The sequence below is a fragment of the Lampris incognitus genome, chromosome 4, assembly GCF_029633865.1.
Source record: "Lampris incognitus isolate fLamInc1 chromosome 4, fLamInc1.hap2, whole genome shotgun sequence".
NCBI classification, from domain to species: domain Eukaryota; kingdom Metazoa; phylum Chordata; class Actinopteri; order Lampriformes; family Lampridae; genus Lampris; species Lampris incognitus.
Window position 1 is genome coordinate 50,279,308 of NC_079214.1, and position 21,145 is coordinate 50,300,452.

Genomic DNA, 21,145 nt, shown 5'->3' on the forward strand with positions numbered 1-21,145 from the left:
ATGTTGAGGGATGTTTGCCGTGTTGTATATGGATTTCACAGTGACACGTGTCACGTCAAGGCGTCGCTCGTTCTTGATGGTTATCCTTCTTCTATATGTAATTTCAGATTTCATGGAGATATCTTTTAGAAAGTGCCAAGACACATTAATATAAGTGGAAGTTAAGGTGGCTTACTATATATATTTAACGATGAACGCTATCTGATGCAATTATACCCCATTAAGTTACGCATGTGATAAAATGTCTGAACCCGGTAATGTTAGTGCCATGATTTAACACCAAGTTGTGAAACTACTTTCTCAAAAGGTCGCTCTGGATAAGATATACTCTTTTCTTGTATTTGACACATATAATGTATTTCTTTTCTGCTCCGCTCTTTGTTTTACTCGGACGGGCCTTAGCGCTGCTAACTAAAACACAGTGTGTCTCTGTATCCCTGGAAAGTTTCCCTCACTGTGGTCACAGTCGCCCACAAATTCAGTCTCCTCTTCATTCTCAGTGAGGCCCCGCAAAGTGCTGCCTGAAGACGTCACATATACACAGAACAGACATCTAACTCACATGTTTGTCATAATGTTCATACGATCTACGTTAATCCCAACCAAAACCTAAAATCAGACTCCGAAAGATTCCTACACTGTCGTTACACTATGTGGGCATGAACAATTTTGGAGACTATTTTAGATTCACACACACACACACACACACACACACACACACACACACACACACACACACACACACACAATTTTTAAAAGACGGAGTATTATAAACCTTGTACCCCTAAATAAAGCTATGAGCATATGGAATCCATTGGGCCACCAGATGTTTTCGTGTGTTACGTGAAGGTTAATTTCTTTTCAAACAACTTCCTGAGTACATAGGCTGTAGATTTTATCAGTGTGCTGAGATTTATACTGGGAGACTGAAGACCTTTTGGGGGTGGCAATGAGTGATATTGTAATATAAAAAGGGAAAATAATCTCTATATTAATCTCAAGGATTTAAATACAATTTGAATATGGCGCCCTCTGGTGTCTAGTTTGGGATATCACCGCTGCCTGGTGAACACTGCGGTTTAAATCCACCGACGAGTCAATATAACGAGTGTCAAAAGTTTCCTCATGTCACTGTGTCATCTTTTTCGTATTCTAATATTCATATTTATTTTATTTATACTTTTATGTAAATATCTCAAATAGCTAAGTGGTTAGAAATAGTGTTCACATTCTTAAAAGTCAAGCCAATTTTATTTGTATAGCCCATTATTACAAATTACAAATTTGCATTGGGGGACTTTACAGCAATACAACACATCCTGTCCTTAGACCCTCACATCGGATAAGGTACAACTCCCTACAAAAAAAAAAAAAAACCTTGAACATGGAGAAAAAAATAGGAAGAAACCTCAGGGAGTGCAACGGAGGAAGGGTCTCTCTCCCTAGATGGACAGACGTGCAATTGATGTTGTGTGTACAGAATAAAACACAATGTACAGAATACAATACTGAAAGAAGATAACAGAATTATAATGGAATTATAAGATATATGAAGAATGTGATGAGGAGGATGCCAAGCAGTGTCCAGATGCCACCAGAACAGCCCAGGACCTGAGCCACGCGACCACCGTCACCATGTAGACCTGACAGAAGGACAGACTACACATGCACACAGGGGAGACTCGCAACACAACATTCACATACACAGGAGAAGAGACAAAAAAAAGAAGACATTAGTCACACATCGGCGAGAGAGAGGGATAAAACATTGAAACTGGATAACAACATTATATGGATTTATAAGATATATAAAGAAGGTGATGAGGAGGATGCCAAGCAGTGTCAAAGTGGCGACCACCATCACCATGGAGACCTGGGAGGACAGACTACACATGCACACAAGGGAGACTCACATCGCACCATTCACATACACAGAAGAAGAGAAAGGAGAAGACATCATTCAGAGAGAGAGAAAAGACATGAGAGAAGAGAACAGTTTCCAACAGCCAATAATCTATACTCTATAATCTCGTCGGCAGAACAGTGCTCGGTAAATTCATTGAGACACAAACTGATCCGCCATGCAGTACAGATTGTGAAGTACTCAATTTAAAGGCAACTAATTGTAGGCTAAAGCAAGAAGATTTGGATTTAAAGGACTCAACAGACTCTGATTATCTGTTGGCAGCAGGCCGGTTATTCCACAAGAACGGGGCCCGATAGGAAAAGGCCCTGCCACCAGCAGCCTTCTTCTTGACTTTGCATACACACAGGAGCCCTGTATGTTTTTCATACACAGGAGAACATGTCTCTTTAACGAGGAGTTTGCTGAGTACACATGCTTTTTTTTTCTTTCTTTCAGCCATTTTCTGCCTCAGAGCCACACAGCTCCACACATTCACATCCAACTACAACACACTTGCAGCCATATAGTCCTTTACTGTTCGTCACAGAGCAAAGCCACTGCAGCGACGGAGAGTGAAGTGTCCTGCCTATGGGCCTATGGGAGAGTGTGGGTATGGATTCATCTACTGTCCCCACCCATTCTTGTTCCTGGTCTTGAGAATCAATTTGACAGCCTTTTGGTGATAAGTCCTTACATTTCTTCACGCTAGGTGAAAAATAAAATTGTTTTTCTAGGTAAATCTGAAAATATATGCCGTACATGTTCCACCAACATGGTAAATATTTACATATACAAGTATGTGTGCACATTAAGCACCAAGTAAAACGTACTTGTGTTCAGCTACAGACGACAGATAAGCATGCGAATGTACCGTAACAGGTTCCTATTTCCCCAGCATGTACTCCTGAATCCGTTCAAAGTGAAGGATTCATAATCTCTAACAGCCAGCAAAATTCTTTTGGATTCACTCGCAGTGCCACTCGGTGTGACTGATGTGTGTTATCAGCATATCCACGGATGAGGACGAGTGCTGCCTTATCAGTGAATGCTTTATGAGACAGGGATACTCTCTCTTCGCTGTAGGTCAGAGCACAGCGTCGGCTACAGAACCGTCTCCTGATTCAGTGATTTAGCGTTTTCCTGCAGTATGCCTCAGCGGAGGAGATGCTTGCTGACACATGACTTGGATCATCTGATTGCAGAACGGTTTCTCTACTCTCTGGGCCCCCTTTGCTGCAAAAGTGTTGCAGACTTGGTGATGAAACGTGGCATCATTTTCACTTCTGTGTCCTTCTCAACGAGCCTCATATTCAGTCTTAAAACGCCCCGTATAAATCTGTCAATATGTCTTGATGCATGCTCAATAATGTTGGTAAGGAAATCACAGAAAGTTGGATCAGTCTGTGTCCAAATGGACTGATTCAACTTTCTGTGAAATCTGTCAGTGGCATCTGGCAGTTACGTGTTTCCCTAGTGCAACCTCCCTCTTGTGCATTTCACATTGGTCTCAGTATCTCAGCTAACAACATGAAGCAAGTCCCCGAACAGGATGCTTATTTCCAAGAGACAATAAAGGCACATGAAACTCTATGTGATAGTGACAAGTAAGACACAGGTAGTATGCACCACACGATGGCGCTGCGTACCTTATTATTCTCCTAACACTGCAGTCACTGCAGCCTTGGACTTCACTCCCACCCTCCTTCTCAGGTTGTGTATGTTTGCCTCCTGGCTTCCCCTACCGTACCTCCAGCTGAGACGAGTGATGGGTTAGACAGGGAGTACCCATCACCACCAGGGACATGGAGGAATCAGCACGTTGCAAACAAAGCTGTTCTTATCACCCTTAATACCCTTGAGATATATATATATATATATATATTTTTAATCTTTATTATTATCGTTCAGAATATTTTTTTTGTTAAATGTAAATAAAGAGACATTTTATCATTTAATAAAGACAAATATTTTCAATGAAACTCTTTCTATTCCCAGTGAATAAGTCGCTGTCCAAAATCGAACATAATCAAATATGAACTACACGTAAAGACGGATCAAATGTGTCACGTGTCGAATACCGAGCGTCATGTGCTTCTTTCTGTGTGTGTGTGTGTGTGTGTGTGTGTGTGTGTGTGTGTGTGTGTGTGTGTGTGTGAGTGTGTGTGTGTGTGTGTGTGTGTGTGTGTGTTTAAGTGTTATCGTTCAGCTATGTTGGTGAGGACCAATATGATTTATTAACCACAGCTGTAAGGACATTTTTGCAAAGTGAGGACGTTTTGGCAAGTCTTCACTTCTTCAAGGGTCTGTGTTGGGATTAGGACTTGGGTTTAGGGTTAAGGTGAGGTTAAGGGTTAAGGTCGGGCATGTACTAGTTCTAATGGGCAAAGTTAGAGTTAGGGGCTAGGAAATGAAGGTCGTCATTAAGGGTCCTCATATGTGAAGAAATACGCGTGTGTGCATGTGTGCGCGCCTACCGTCAGAGCCCGTGCTTGTGTGTACACGTGTGCGGTGTGAGTTGCTGAACAGCACCAGCTCAGCCCTGAAGTTATCAGTCGTCCCTGTCATTCATCCCTTCACTGCTATACGTCCTCGAAAGGGGGATTTGTGGTGGGGGCTTTATCGCTGTTCAGTGTGTTTATTTGATTGCGTAAATTTAATTTATAGTCGGGTGAGAAAAGTGTAAAGTAGCCTGCTGCAAGCGACTGATTCAATGTGTGTAATTGCACAAACGTTAATCAACCTGTAACCTGCAGGAAAAATCAACTCAGGCGTGGATTAACGTGATACGCAGTCATAATCTAGCACCGCACATCTCTGAAGCTCTTTTGGATTTATAGGCAAAAGGCCAAACACATGTATTTCATCACCCATTTTTATTTCAACTAGATGCACTAGTAGATGAAAAAAACAAAACATCTAGTAATATCAGTAATTGTGTAAATTATTCAGATTGGGTGGAAGGATTGTGCTGGAAAGCAGCCATTCCATTAGAAATATTCAGTATTAAAATAATACTCGCTGATCACTTATATACCAGACTCGTTTCACAATAATTATAACATTGTGTAACATGTGCACATACAGCCTTTACTTATCTATAAATATTTGTGGACCATACATGCTCTTAGTCAGCAACACCTTGATTGACACCAAGGAGCTGCCCGGTATGTGTTAGGGCTCGGTCTGTTGACCAACCTGGCAACCAGCAATGAGAGCGGGGGAAGGGCGCGTCTGAAACACCTGCAGCCTACCTACTCGTTAACCACTCTAGTATAAGTTTGTTTGCTTTCCAGAACTCGTCGCGAGTTCGTCCTGAACAGTCCCGTGAGTAAATTCTTCGTCTCGAGTTTTGTGACATTTCTGTGTCTCCCGGTGGAGTACAGATTGTAGTATTCTCCGTGTTTTTGCTTGTTTGATTATTCCCTTGTGTCAGTTCTCCTTGAGAGCTTGTTCGGAGAAGAACTCTCTTTGTGTTTTCCCCATTGGATTTTCCCATCGTGATTTTCTAGTTGAGATCAAGTTTTTGATATTCTAATTTCTCCTCTCTCACTGTGGATCTTATTACTCGGTTGGACTTCTACCTTAAAGGAGCAGTTTGTGTTTTTTTTTCCCTTTCGGACTTTAAAGGAGCAGTTTACGTTTTTTCCCTTTCGGACTTTAAAGGAGCAGTTTACGTTTTTTCCCTTTCGGACTTTAAGGGAGCAGTTTACGTTTTCCCATTTTTAAGAAGCTATTCTCAAGTTCCGCCTGAAGCGCCTCCCCCTTCTGTCCAGGCCCGGCCGGCTCTCCTCCACGAGTCCTGCCAGGTTGGTGCTTTACTTTGTCTTGTGTTGTCGCTATTGGGTTCGTTCTACAAACCTTAACAGTACGAACTCGCCCTCACTATGAACCCAGACAACCTAGACGCCAATCCTGTCCAGGCTGCTCTCTATAAGCAGATTCAGCTTACAGCCTCCCACGGCCAGCAACTACAAGAGGCCGCTGTTGCCATGCAGGGCCTCCGGGCTCAGGTGCAACCCCTCCAGGCTTCGGTGGATTCTCTTTCGGCCCAGCAAGCGGCGCTCGCGAGCCAACAAGAGGAGGTTCTTAAGCAGTTGCAAACTCTCACAGCGGCTATCACCATCCAGCCAGCTGTCCCACCAGTTCCGGCCGCCCCTCCTCCAGCAGTGCCCGCAGCCGTTGCCTTAGACAATCCTACCGTTTATGTTTCGGATTTCCGGGAGCCCAGTATCTCCAATCCCAAGCCTTTTGATGGCAACTTTGAGACCTGTGCCACGTTCATCATGCAGTGTGAGCTTGTCTTCGCCCACCATTCCAGGGGGTTCACCACAGATGCTGCAAGAGTTGCTTACGTGACTAACCTGCTGACTGGCCACGCTGCTCAGTGGGCCACTGCTTCCTGGTCCATGGGGGCCAGTTTCTGCTCTTCCTACGATGACTTTGTGGCTGAGCTTCGGAAGGTATTCCATCATCCAGTGTACGGTCAGGATCCGGGTGTCCGATTGAGCAGGATCCAGCAGGGCAGTGGCAGTGTCACTGACTACTCAGTCGAGTTCAGGCTGGCTGCGGCTGAGAGTGGCTGGAACGACCAGTCACTTCGGGTAACCTTCCGTAGGGGCCTCAGCGATGCCGTCAAGGATCAGCTAGCCACCCGGGAGGATCCTACCTCTCTCGACGACCTTATCAGCCTTGCCATCCGCATCGATGGACGTCTCCGCGAGAGAAGGCGCGAGCGAGGTCTACGGGGAACCGTTTCTACCTCTCAGCCATCCAGAGCTTCCGAAGGGGGCTCTTCTTCGTCGCACTCCACTTCCCCTGTGGCAAGCCTCTCCTCCTCCCAGACAGTGACAGAGGAGGAACCTATGCAGCTTGGGCGTACACGACTGACTCCCGCTGAACGTGAGGCCCGGTTCAAGGCAGGTCTCTGTCTTTACTGCGGTCTTAAGGGACACCGGATCAGCGAGTGTCCTACGCGGCCAAAAGATTAGGCTCACTGGGACCCCGGGAGATCCTAGTGAGCCGTCTTTCCTGTTCCCGCCATCCTGCTCCGGCTAACCATCTTGTGAGCGTTACCCTGGCTTGGGCAGACCAGCGGCTCACTGTAGGCGCACTCATCGATTCGGGAGCTGATGGGTGTTTCTTGGACTCTACGTTTGCTGCTCAAGCTAACATTCCATGTGAGGAATTGGAGAGGCCAATAGAGGCCTTTGCTCTGGATGAGCGCCGCCTGGCCAGTGTTACCCGACATTCCTGTCCCGTGTCTCTCACTATTGCTGGAAACCATGTGGAGAGCCTTCAGTTCTTCGTCATCCAGTCTCCCTTAGTTCCTGTGATCTTGGGGCGTCCCTGGTTGGCTCAGCATGAGCCACACATTGCTTGGTCGTCTGGTAACATTTTGGAGTGGAGCTCCTCCTGTCACGCCCGGTGTCTTCAGGCCGCACCTGGTCCAGCAGTCCAGACTGTTCCGATTGCCCCTCCTCCCGATCTTTCCTCTGTTCCTCCCGAGTATCATGATCTCGGGGAGGTCTTCAGCAAGACGCGGGCTCAGTCTCTCCCTCCGCATCGGCCATATGATTGTGCTATCAACCTCCGTCCTGGGGCCTCTCTCCCTAGCAGTCGTCTTTACAGCCTTTCCATTCCCGAGAAGGCTGCTATGGACGATTACATTTCAGAATCGTTGGCGGCAGGGCTCATCCGACCCTCATCCTCCCAGGTGGCAGCTGGTTTCTTTTTCGTTAAGAAGAAGGATGGTGGTCTCCGACCTTGCATTGATTATCGCCAACTCAACGACATCACCATTAAGAATAAATACCCCCTGCCTCTGATGAGCTCCACCCTCGAACCCCTGACCCAGGCGACTGTCTTCACTAAGCTGGATCTCCGGAACGCCTACCATCTCGTTCGGATCCGGAAAGGGGACGAGTGGAAGACAGCCTTTAAGACTCCCCGTGGTCATTATGAGTACCTGGTAATGCCGTTCGGCCTCACCAACGCCCCGGCGGTGTTCCAGGCACTCATGAATGACATCCTTCGCGACATGCTCGACCAATTCGTTGTCGTCTACCTTGATGACATCCTCATCTTCTCCAGGTCCCTCGAGGAGCATGTCCAGCACGTGCGGCAGGTTCTCGAACGCCTCCTTCGTAACCGGCTGTTCGTCAAGGCTGAGAAATGCCTGTTCCATTCTGAGTCAGTGGACTACCTAGGTTTTATCGTGGAGGGAGGCAAGACTCGAGCTGATCCTCGCAAGATCAAAGCGGTGGTGGAATGGCCGGATCCTAAGTCACGTAAGGAACTGCAGAGCTTCCTCGGGTTCGCGAACTTTTACAGGAGGTTCGTCCGAAACTACAGCTCTGTAGCAGAACCCCTCACCCGTCTAACCTCCCCCTCTCAGCCGTTCGTCTGGTCCCCAGCTGCTCGCTCTGCATTTCTGTCGCTCAAGGAGAGGTTCACCAGTGCCCCCGTCCTACTCCATCCCGATCCCAAGAGGCAGTTCATAGTTGAGGTGGACGCTTCGGACACCGGATTGGGGGCTGTGCTCTCCCAACGATCAGAGACCGACCAGAAGGTTCATCCTTGCGCGTTCTTCTCCCGCCGGTTCCTTCCCGCCGAGGAGAACTACGATGTTGGTAATCGGGAGCTTCTCGCTGTAGTGGCTGCACTTGAGGAATGGCGCCATTGGCTGGAGGGGGCAGAGCATCCATTTACCATCTGGACTGATCATAAGAACCTGACGTTCATCCGGGCAACCAAACGTCTCAATGGTCGGCAGGCACGGTGGGCCAGTTTCCTCAGTCGGTTCGACTTCACACTGACTTATCGTCCTGGCTCCCGCAACACCAAGGCAGATGCTCTGTCTCGTCAACACCTTAAGGAACCTGTAACGGTGGAACCAAGTCCCGTCCTCCCTGAGACCAAGGTCGTTGGCGTGGTGACCTGGGGCCTTGAAACGGTGGTCAAGCGCGCCTTGCGCTCCAGTCCAGCCCCGAGCAACGTGCCGCCTCGCCGACTGTTTGTTCCGGACTCAGTGAGGTCTCGGGTCCTCAAATGGGGCCACACCAGTCAGCTCGCTTGCCACCCTGGAGTCCACCGCACTTTCACTTTCATAGCTCGACGGTTCTGGTGGCCCACTATGAGGAGGGACGTCAAGGAGTTCGTCATGGCCTGCACCATCTGTGCCCGCAGCAAGGCCTCTCACCAGGCACCGGCTGGTCTGCTGCAGCCCCTTCCTATTCCCAGTCGGCCCTGGTCCCATGTGGCGTTGGATTTTGTCTCTGGACTTCCTCCGTCTCAGGGCAACACAGTGATCCTGACGGTGGTGGATCGCTTCAGCAAGGGTGTTCACCTGGTGGCTTTGCCTAAGCTTCCTTCTGCTTCAGAAACCGCTGACCTCCTGATGAGCCACGTCTTCCGTTTGCATGGACTTCCCAAGGACATTGTGTCAGACAGAGGGCCCCAGTTTGTTTCCCGTGTGTGGCGTGCTTTCTGCAAGGGGTTGGGCGCCTCGGTCAGCCTTTCGTCGGGATATCATCCGCAGACTAACGGACAGACTGAGAGGATGAACCAGAGTGTGGAATCTGCTCTCCGTTGCGTCGCTGCCAAGAAGCCAACCTCCTGGAGTCAGTTTCTCCCCTGGGTCGAGTATGCGGTCAACTCCCTGGTCAGCTCCGCCACTGGCCTCTCGCCCTTTGAGGCATCCCTGGGTTACCAGCCGCCCGTCTTCTCTGCACAGGAGTCCGAAGTGGAGGTTCCCTCCGTGCAGACTCATCTGGACCGCTGTCGTCGTGTCTGGGAGATCACCAGGGCTGCGCTGCTCCGTGCTACGGAACGTGCCAGACGAGGAGCTAACCGTCGCCGATCCACAGCACCAGCTTACCAACCCGGACAGAGTCTGGCTGTCCACCAAGGATCTCCCCCTTCAGTCCTCTGCCAAGAAGCTGAATCCCCAGTTCGTTGGACCCTTCGAGATCCAGGAAGTACCCAGTCCTGCAGTTGTGCGTCTTAAGCTCCCGGCCTCCATGAAGATCCATCCGGTTTTTCATGTGTCCCGAGTAAAGCCTGTCTCCGAGAGCCCCCTTATGCCTCCGGCCCCAGCTCCGCCTCCCCCTGAGATTGTGGATGGGCATCCACAGTGGAAGGTCCGTCGGCTGATGGACGTCCGACGCAGGGGACGGGGGTTCCAGTATTTGGTTGACTGGGAGGGCTATGGGGTGGAGGAACGAAGCTGGGTATCCCGCCAGCTCATCATGGACCCTGGTCTGCTCGCTGAGTTCTATCGCCGTCACCCTGACAAGCCTGGCAGGTCGCCTGGTGGCTCCCGTAGAGGGGGGGGTACTGTTAGGGCTCGGTCTGTTGACCAACCTGGCAACCAGCAATGAGAGCGGGGGAAGGGCGCGTCTGAAACACCTGCAGCCTACCTACTCGTTAACCACTCTAGTATAAGTTTGTTTGCTTTCCAGAACTCGTCGCGAGTTCGTCCTGAACAGTCCCGTGAGTAAATTCTTCGTCTCGAGTTTTGTGACATTTCTGTGTCTCCCGGTGGAGTACAGATTGTAGTATTCTCCGTGTTTTTGCTTGTTTGATTATTCCCTTGTGTCAGTTCTCCTTGAGAGCTTGTTCGGAGAAGAACTCTCTTTGTGTTTTCCCCATTGGATTTTCCCATCGTGATTTTCTAGTTGAGATCAAGTTTTTGATATTCTAATTTCTCCTCTCTCACTGTGGATCTTATTACTCGGTTGGACTTCTACCTTAAAGGAGCAGTTTGTGTTTTTTTTTCCCTTTCGGACTTTAAAGGAGCAGTTTACGTTTTTTCCCTTTCGGACTTTAAAGGAGCAGTTTACGTTTTTTCCCTTTCGGACTTTAAGGGAGCAGTTTACGTTTTCCCATTTTTAAGAAGCTATTCTCAAGTTCCGCCTGAAGCGCCTCCCCCTTCGGTCCAGGCCCGGCCGGCTCTCCTCCACGATTCCTGCCAGGTTGGTGCTTTACTTTGTCTTGTGTTGTCGCTATTGGGTTCGTTCTACAAACCTTAACAGTATGACCAGAATTGCACTGCTGTTAAACGGACCTAGTGCCTTGCTCAAGAGCACCCTGATGGTGGTTGTTCAGTCCAACACTTCTTGAGTGATGACGGATTTGCCGGGCAGTGACGTTGACCTAGTATTTGTTTTATTGATAAGCCTATCATATGGTCCATTTAGAAAAAAAATTATCTATTTGGATAATTCATCCAGATCATCTTGACAAACACCTTCATGTTTATCTAACCTGTATGTAGAAAGATAAGATCATCCATCCATCCATCCATTATCCAAACCGCTTATCCTGCTATCAGGGTCGCGGGGATGCTGGAGCCTATCCCAGCAGTCATTGGGCGGCAGGCGGGAAGACACCCTGGACAGGCCACCAGGCCATCACAGGGCCAACACACACACACACATTCACACCTAGGGACAATTTAGTACAGCCGATTCACCTGACCTACATGTCTTTGGACTGTGGGAGGAAACTGGAGTACCTGGATGAAACCCACACAGACACAAGGAGAACATGCAAACTCCACACAGAGGATGACCCGGGACAACCCCCAAGGTTGGACTACTCCAGGGCTCGAACCCAGGACCTTCTTGCTGTGAGGCGACTGTGCTAACCACTGCCTACTGGGCCACCCAAGATAAGATCAGTGGTATGAAAAACCTCTTCCACTAAGAAAGGCCTGGCCAAGAAATCAGTTTCTTAAATCAAAAACGTTTGTTAAGCAACAAACAGCAAGATAATTTCAACCATAAGCACAAATAGCAATAACAATGAACTTTCGTTGCACTTTTACTTTATCAAACCTGCAGATGTTCAGACCATCAAAAACTGCAAATATTACACTTGAAAGATAGCTAAAAACAGGTGTAAGGAGAGAAGTAAATCTGAAAAGCCTGCAGGGTGCTGTCCAACTGTAATATCTTTTTCCGGCTGTGGTCTTTTAACATCTGGAGGAGCACGTTCTATGGGAATGGCCGCTCATCATGTCTGCACAAACAGCAATACTACACATCAAGCCTCCACTCAATCCTCTACATATGTCCACATATTCCACGAGCTCCACTTTTACTGTCTACTTAGTGAATCCATTCACACACTAAGTTCTTCTGAACATCAGCATAGCTTTGGTCTGATTCCCATGCACAATATCCTCCTTTGTGCTTCACTGCCAGTTTGAAAGCCTTTTTTTTTTTTGGAGACAGAGTTGTCCTAAAGTAGATTTACCTTCAATCACCATTTATTAAATCTCCATCCATTAAAGAGCACTGCCCTCTGTCCCCAACCATGTCCATTAATCCTGATTATGGAGAGGGGAAGGGAGAAGGGGGTCCATGTGTCAAGCACTGTTGCTGTTGAGCTCTCACCCACGCTCCATCGCGCTCCTGTCTAACTCTCTTCATAAACGGTGGTGAGGACAAATCGGCAGGGAGAGCCGACCTGAGAAGGCAGGCCCAGTCGAGACAATATGACTGGGTCTCCTGTGAGACTGCTGTTGGAGCCTTGTGTCTGAACTTGTGGGTTTACTCTCAGTTTGGGATGCATCCTGAAGTTGATGGACAGGAGAAGAGTGAGATAGGCTGTGGCTGAGTGACTGACAGAGGCCAGAGAATGAGCATGGAGAGCAGGGGCTTCATCGGGAAGAGGGCCACCAGCGGGTCCATCAAACGGTCCTCCATCAAGCGCAGCACATCTTCGGGGTCACAGAAGGTAAGTTTAACTGCCCCCCCCCCCATTTCGGGACCTGTTTCCCATGAGCAACAAGTGTTTGTGGATTGAATTCTCCTCAAGACTGTCTAATTTTATAGATAGTGGCCTGTAACAGAGCAGTTGTAGAATGGTTGTGATCTGTTTCAAGAGACACAAATTACTCAAGTTGGAATAGGCTCAACGAATCTTAATATTGTTGCATTATCACATCTTCCTCCTGACAAGAACCCAATAGTTTACTTTGCTGGACTTGGTGAGCTAGTCCTTGCCAAGCTTAAGGAAAGCTGGGTAAAGAGACTGTTACACACAGGGTTTTTTTCATGGGAAATATCCGTCGGCTTCTTCTACCAGGCTTGCAAAACTTTTGAGCTGCAACTCAGTCCTCTGTCGAGTGCGTGCGTGTGTGTGTGTGTGTGTGTGTGTGTGTGTGTGTGTGTGTGTGTGTGTGTGTGTGTGTGTGTGTGTGTGTGTGCGTGCGTGCGTGCGTGTGCGCTCACGTGTGTAAGGTCCTCAGCAGGAAGCATGCTGTTACATCATGCACGGGATTTTTCATCACTTTGATTAACAGCAGGTACATCTACTGAGCTGCGAGAGGCTCTCCCAGACTCTCTGCCTCCCGCTGGTGCACAGACTAGGCCTTCAAATCAAAGGTGTTCTTAAGGAAGCAGCCACAACTCACACAAACTGAACAATCTTGTTCTTATTAAGTCACAAAGAGAGAGGGGATGATGATGCTTTCTCATCCTTACGCTCAATACTTTCACATGGAAACCGTTGGCAACCATTCCCAAGCATCCAGCAGTGCTTGTGTCTGTGCACCCCGATGCTAAAATTATCCTCCAAAAGTTTTATTTTATTTTGATATTGCGCAGCTATTGCTTTATTGATTTACTGTGGCATGTTGAGTGATTCTGAAGTGTGTAATAAATCACTGTTATATTGTGGAATCCTATGATTTGGCTTCAGTCTTCTGGGCTCTGCCTTCTGTGTCAGAACTGCCGGAGGTTTTGAGTTTGTGTTTGAGGCAGTTTAGAATGAGATTGTGCAATTTAGTTATAGGAATGGATTTTGCAATTGTTTTGAGTAGACACAGTACAGTGCACACATTGTTTGTCAGTGTGCCATCTCCTCTTTCTGTCAGTCCAGAGTAACTGTCTACACTTTTTCACATTGCCACTTTTTGAAGTTCAAGCTTATGATTCCTGTCTGCCTGTTGCTGGTAAAACTGACCATCTGTAATGCTGGCAAATTGCTGTATGTCACCATCCCAATTAGATTTGATATGTACTTCATGTGGGTGGCACGGTGGAGCAGTGGTTAGCACAGTTGCCTCACAGCAAGAAGGTCCTTAGTTCGAGCCCCGGGGTAATCCAACCTTGGTGGGCCATCCCGGGTCGTCCTCTGTGTGGAGTGTGCATGTTCTCCCCGTGTCTGCGTGGGTTTCCTCCGATTTCTTTCCACAGTCCAAAGACATGCAGGTCAGGTGAATCGGCCATACTAAATTGTCCCTAGGTGTGAATGTGTGTGGGTGTGTCGGCGCTGTGATGGCCTGGCGGCCTGTCCAGGGTGTCTCCCAATGACTGCGGGGATAGGCTCCAGAATCCCCGCAACCCTGAGGGCAGGATAAGCGGTTTAGATAATGGATGGGTGAATGGATGTACTTTATGTATTGTGCTATACACTCAACCAAAGTGTATCGTGACAGTGTACTTTACAACACAGTAAAACAATGGGAAACAGGGTACCATCGTGGAAATGGAGACTGCCCGGTTTAAACCCTATATTAGTAAATATCCACTCTGCTGAAGTGTCCTTGTGCAAGAAAAATAATCTCCAATGCCTTCAGGGGAGCTTTTCTGTAGCCGAAAAGAGAAAGTATTTATCTACGGTAGATCGATGAGGCACCACATCATTATCAGTAGCACAGCATCAGTTGAACTTGGTGTCTGCCATGCTGCTGTGTTCAGGTTTTGCTTTACAGAAAGATTTACCTGTTAATCTAAGAGAATTGACTATGTAGAGGCCAACATCTGGCCCACCCTAAGCCTTTTGTTCTCCCTGATGTCCATTGCTTTTATGTGATTAATGCACTACAATAATGTACACTTTAGAGATCCGTTGCACCAGAGTGATGCCGGAGGGGCTTAGACAGCCAAAAGCAACAATATAGAAACTGAAACTGGGTCAGGTGACTATTCCATGATGAACTAAGATGCAAAATAATAATATAATATCATGTCTAGTATAGATATGAGTGTATGGAGTCATAAAATTTCATATAACTTGAAGCAACTGACAAGAAAAATTGCCAGTAGGATGCAATTATCTCATTTGCTATCAACAAAAATAAGCTTGTTTCAGAAACCTTATAGATTCAAGATATTTTATCTTGCCACCCTTGATGCAGTGAAAATGTTTGCACTTGTTTCAAGTAAATTAACCAATTGGACCAGTTGAAACTGATTGAGAAATGTGAAAAAGAATTTTCAGACTCAAACCTACATTGAAGAAGGTTTAAAGAAGGATTGCTTAAAGCACATCCGCAGCAGGTTTGAGCAATTGTATTTAGATTTGTTCTTTTACTGACATTTTTATACATTTTAAAATTAAAATGTTCCTGCGTATAATAATTGCAGTAAGGAGTTTCTCAACATAAACATTTAATTTAATGAAATGTGATCATTTATCCAATCAAGTGCAACATGAATGTGAGTGAAGTTTGTGCATAACAGCTCTTAGAATGATCTGGATGACTTTTTGGTTAATGGCATTTGTTTGTAAGACTACAAAAATCAAATACCTTATGTCCTCTAGAGCAGTGGTTCTCAACCTTTTTGGGGTCCTGGACCCCCTGCGTATTTTTGATCTACCTGAGGACCCCTCCACCTGATCTTGGGGGAGGGGGGCTGCAATTTGATAGAAACAGTAGAAACTGCATTTTAAATTGCATTATAGCATTTATTCACTCTTTGGGGCAAAAATAAGAGCTTTCAGTTGTAACTTAGATATAGTTAACAAAACAGAATTCTTATGCAGTAACTTTCAGATATATGTAACAACCGAATTGTTATGCAGTAACTTTTAACAATGCAAACGGGAGCGAGATCTCTTATTAAAATACAATAAATTACACTTGTGAAACAGATGTCATTAGAGAAAAAAGTCCTGTTACCCTTTATAGTTTAGGTAGATAAAGGTCTCAGTCACATTTGAGTAAAATAATCCTATTTCTATAAATGTCATAGGATATTTTTTTTAAAGATGTTTTATTTTCACGGACCCCTTGCAATTACACCACGGGCCACTAGGGGTCCGCGGACCCCCGGTTGAGAAACACTGCTCTAGAGGAACCAAGAGGTGGTCATTGTAGTTAGCCGGTACAATTGCCGGCTGCCATATCAACATGTACCCTGGCTCTGCCAAATGATGGAAGCTAAGTAGGTATGGGCTTGGGTAGTACTTGATGAGAGACCTACCGGGAAAACTGAGCTGCTGCCGGAAGTGGTGTTGGTGGGCCAGTAGGGGGCAGTCTTCCCTCTGGTCCTAATAAAAAAAAAACAACAAATATCAAAATCCCAATGCGCCAGTGCAGTGACGGGGACACTGCACACTGTAGGATATACTGTCCTTCGGATGAGACGTTAAACCGAGGTCCTGACTCACTGTGGTCATTAAAGATCCCATGGCACTTATCACAAAGAGTAGGGGTTCCCCGGTGTCCTGGCAAAATTCCTAAGCTGGCTCTCTCCATCTGGCCACCTAATCATCCCCCCATGTAATTGGCTCAATGATTCCTCCCTCTCCACCTCAAGCTGATGTGTGGTGTGCGTTCTGACACAAAATGGCTGTTGGGCATCACCCAGTTGGGTGCTACACATTGGTGGTGGTTGAGGCAAGTTTCCCCCTTCAATGTGAAGCGCTTTGGGTGTCTGGAAAAGTGCTATATAAATGCAATTATTATTATTACAATAGTGAAATAATTCATCTTTGGTATTTAGTTTTAACTCAACTCAGACTAGATCTTAATGAACAACAACAAATTTCTCCATTTCTCTGTTGGCACCAAGTCCCAATCTGTGTCTCAGGCAAAAGCCATTCAGCTCTAACTGATTTATATGGAAATGGCGGCTTGGTGATGCTCAAACATTTAATCAGACTGGTTGAGAGGATTTTGCAATCACTCAAATTGGATATGATCATCTTGGATAGGCTATACTCAGATAATATTGCCAGTGACCTGAGAACCGTTGTGGCCGGGCCTGTTTTATTGATGGGACACGTGCCCCCTCAGGTAAACAGGGGTTTTTAGTTTGATTTTTGTTGCTAACATTTAGGCATGCAGATTTATATTGTATAATAAATTCTATCTTTATGATCCATCTAGCGCTCTGTCTTGTGACTTCAAATAATTACACAAATTTTACAGCAGCCCATTTTGGACATAGTGTATTTTTGTGACAGAACAAATACGATGTACCACAGTGTAGCTATCAAATCAGGTAGTAAAATCGCACATGTCCAGGAACAGGGTGGGCAGTGAACATTGTCTGGTGGTAAAAGAGACTGCCTCCCTACCAGAGAAGTCATTGGTTCAGTTCTCCAGAGATAACCCTGAATCTAAACCAGCTTCATGGGTGATACTCTGTGGTCGACTCAGACCTCCCTCAGTACAGCAGACTACCCTCCAAAAGACTAGAAGAGGTAAGGGAAAACAGAATTAAAGGTGCTTTGTGATGTTTTGGCTCTCCCAAGGCATACTAGGAAATATCAGCAGGAGTCGCTGACTGGCGGTGACTGGCAGAAAGTAAATGACTCAAAGCCCCACCACTCCCCTGATTTCTGCATTTTTTAAAATGCAGGAACCTGCTGAGGTTTTTGCTGTTGTTTGACACCTTGCTCACTGGAAAGACTTGAACTCACAGTCCTCAGCAAGCAGTAACGCCACACACACAGCAAATGACATCTACTGAGCAGGGCCGTCGCGGGGGGGGGGGGGGTGCAAGGCCCTGCTTATTGACATGCATGCGCATGAATCACGGTCTAGTCTAACTATTCTAGTCATAACAATTCTAGTTCTACTGCACGCGTAATTATAGTGCAATATATTTTAACGAGAAGAATAATACAGGACCAGATAGAGGAGGACATGAGGAGGGTTGGACTGCGGGAGAGGGATGCATCAGACCGAAAGTTAGAGAGGGCAAAAAACCTCTGGTGACCCTTGAGAAACAGGGAACAAGCCGAAAGAAGAAGAAGGAGAATACAGCACCATCATATATACAGTCTCAGTTATTACCTTTTACTAATATAGTCTTTCAAAGGAGAAAAATCAACTGTAAAACTACCCAGCAAACAAAAAAAAATGTCCCCAGCATGTCCCCTAACGGTCCTCTCTGAAGGTCTGATAAATGTCATTGTGTAGGGTTTTCATTATGTCACAGGGACGTTATCGCGGGACGTCCCTGTAACGTCGCGAGGACATTACAGGGACTTAGGGGAACGTCCTCTAGACATCCCCACAACGGATGTTATCGCGAGATGGCCCTGTAACGCCCCGAGGACATTACAGGGACTTAGGGGAACGTCCTCTAGACATCCTCCCGACATCCCGGGGACGTTATTGTTACAGGGACATTAGGGGAAAGTCCTCTAGACATCCCTGTGACGTCCTGGGGACGTTATCGCGAGATGTCCCTGTAATGCCCCGATGACATCACAGGGACTTAGGGTAACGTCCTCAAGATGTCCCCGCGACATTCCGGGGACGTTATTGTGGGACGTTCTCCCGAGGACATTACAGGGACATTAGGGGAAAGTCTACTAGACGTTCCCGGGACGTCACGGGGATGTTACTGTGGGACATTCTTTGAACGTCTCGTAATAATGTCCCCGTGACGTAATGAAAACACAACATAATGACATTTACTGGACTTTGGGAGAGGACCTTTAGGGGACGTGCTGGGGACGTTCTTTTGTTTGCTGGGTATTGGCTCTACATCATCAAGTCATCTTTATTTTGGCAGGATGAAATATGACAGCATGTTACAGTTCAATATTTCAGGTCTATAGCCTGCATTTCATTCAGAGTTTAGATCACTTTTTAGACCGGCCATTACATGTAGCCTGCGGTCACAGTCACATGCAAATAGCTACTCACCACATCTCTGGAAGTGGTGACAAATTTATCTAGCGATCCTTGAGACTTGTGAAATTCTTCCTTCTTTTTTTTCTTTTCTAAATTTATTTCTGATTTTTCAATTTTATCTCCCAATTTAGTGGCCAATCGATCCCTATTTTAGTTCAAACACCCACCCTCGTACTGCATGCGTTCGCCAACTGCATCTCTCCGGCCGGCAGTCTGGAAGGAGACTCCTCGCCACTTTCGTGACAAAGCGAATCCAGGCCGAACCACTGCTTTTTCCGACACCCCCCCCCTTTCCGCCCCCTTCCCGAAGACAGCGTTGCCAATTATTGCTGCTTCATCGAGTCCGGCCATAGCCTCCAGTGGGCAACCGCATCGACACAAAGCTGATGCTTAGGCCGCTACACCACCGCGGACCCTAGTGAAATTCTTCCTTGTTTATTTTTTTCCCCTTTTCTTTGCACCTGACCTGTGTTTACAGAATTGGTTGTGCTTTCGTGGAACCGATATTGTTTCCCCGTATCATTCTTCCTGCAGTGAGCAGCGAGATGGAGCACATACTTCGTAATGACGCAATATCGAAAATGAAAAAAATCTGAATACATTTTTTGATTTTTTTTTTCATGTGACCTTGACTATGCATAATGGAACTGATACACGGGAATTTCAATTTAGAAAGATACTGGGTAGAGAAGTCATGAAACAATAATCTATTAAGGGCTAAAAAAAACCCCAAACAAACAACAAAGGCGTCCGGGTGGCGCAGCGGTCTATTCCGTAGCCTACCAACATGGGATCCCAGTTCGAATCCCCGTGTTGCCTCCGGCTTGGTCGTGCGTCCCTACAGACACAATTGGCCATGTCTGCTGGTTGGAAGCCGGATGTGGGTATGTGCCCTGGTCGCTGCACTAGCGCCTCCTCTGGTCGGTCGGGGTACTTGTCCGGGGGGGGGGGGGGCTGGGGGGAATGGCGTGATCCTCCCACGCTCTACGTCCCCCTGGCGAAACTCCTCACTGTCAGGTGAAAAGAAGCGGCTGGCGACTCCACATGTATGGAGAAGACATGTGGTAGCCTGCAGCCCCCCCCCGGATCGGCCGAAAGGGTGGAGCAGCGACAGGGACGGCTCGGAAGGGTAGGGTAATTGGCTACTAATTGGATACAATTGGGCAGGAAAAAAAGGGGGAGGGTCCAATAAATATAAAACTTTTTTTTTTTTAAAAGGCCTGCAGGATTGCAGGCCAGCTGCGAGGCCCTGTGGAGTTGCACACTTCACACGGTCCATGCGATGGTCCTGCTACTGAGGTTGTTGGAGAAGGGCAGATCTGGGCATACCTGCTGTGTATCAGTTACCTTTTTATTTGAATGTGTTTGTTATGCTTGCTTTGATGTGGTGTTGTTGTTGTTCACATCTGATGATTGATAAGTTTAGGATTCTAGTAGAATTGCACATTAACCCTGAAACTTGTGTCCCAAAGCCTCCAAATTGCTGTTGGCCTTCTCTCTTCAACTAAGCAAATGTTTAAAAGCATCATGCAGAGTAGTTTTAGTATGGACTAAAGCACATTGCCTCGTACAGGGCCATGGAAGAAAGAAGAAGAAAGGGAATGTGTTCCCTCATAACGGCTTGTGTGCCCGTGCAAAAGTGAGCAGAAGATTCTAGCAGGCCACAACTCCACCTCCTCTAAATCATTACATTCTTTCGGTCATCTTTCCGTCAAGACAGCCCCTCCATTGTAATAAGCATTTACATCATTGCGATACACACTTAGCTAGACTTGACATCCTTCTAATTAAGACCAAGTACAAAGTAAAATGAAGCAAATTGCTTAACAGTTGCATCAAAGTCTGGCTGCAGTCCGTGTAACAGACTATAATAGTTCAATGAGCAGCTTAATTCATGTGACTGAAACGTTGCAAGAGCATATAATTAATTGCTTATGGACCTGAAACATTGATTGTTGAGGGACAACAAAAGTATTGTGGGGGCCCCTAAATGTGACAGGAGGGGACACAGAACCGTCCATTTTAATTTTCCTCATGGTACCATGCATTTGAAAATTTGAAATGTAAAAAAAAAAAAATCTGATTCATGATATAACTTTAGTCTTGGATAAGCAATTTTTTTATGAGACATTTGATCCCTGCAACACTGAAGCCAGACAGTAACCGTTTGGCTAGTTTGCTGCTTACCTGGCTCGCCGTATTTACCACACGGAGAGGGATCCCACAGGAAATGTTAGCGCATTTTGCAACCGAATGTTATTTTTTTTAAGGCAAATATGAATCTCTTACAAGTGAGAAAACTATAAGCCATTTTTGTCCCCATTCCTGTTCCTAGCAGACTCATAAAGACCACC

At 46.7% G+C, this 21,145-nt stretch overlaps 1 protein-coding gene across 1 annotated transcript in view; it reads left to right on the forward strand.

Annotated features, from left to right (window-relative positions):
- Positions 1 to 12,553: 12,553 nt before the first annotated feature.
- trpm1a (transient receptor potential cation channel, subfamily M, member 1a) overlaps positions 12,554 to 21,145 on the forward strand; it is a 57,807-nt gene continuing 49,215 nt past the window's right edge. The window contains exon 1 of the mRNA XM_056279358.1: positions 12,554 to 12,646. Within this exon, the coding sequence (XP_056135333.1) occupies positions 12,554 to 12,646 (93 nt within the window). The remainder of the gene's footprint in view (positions 12,647 to 21,145) is intronic.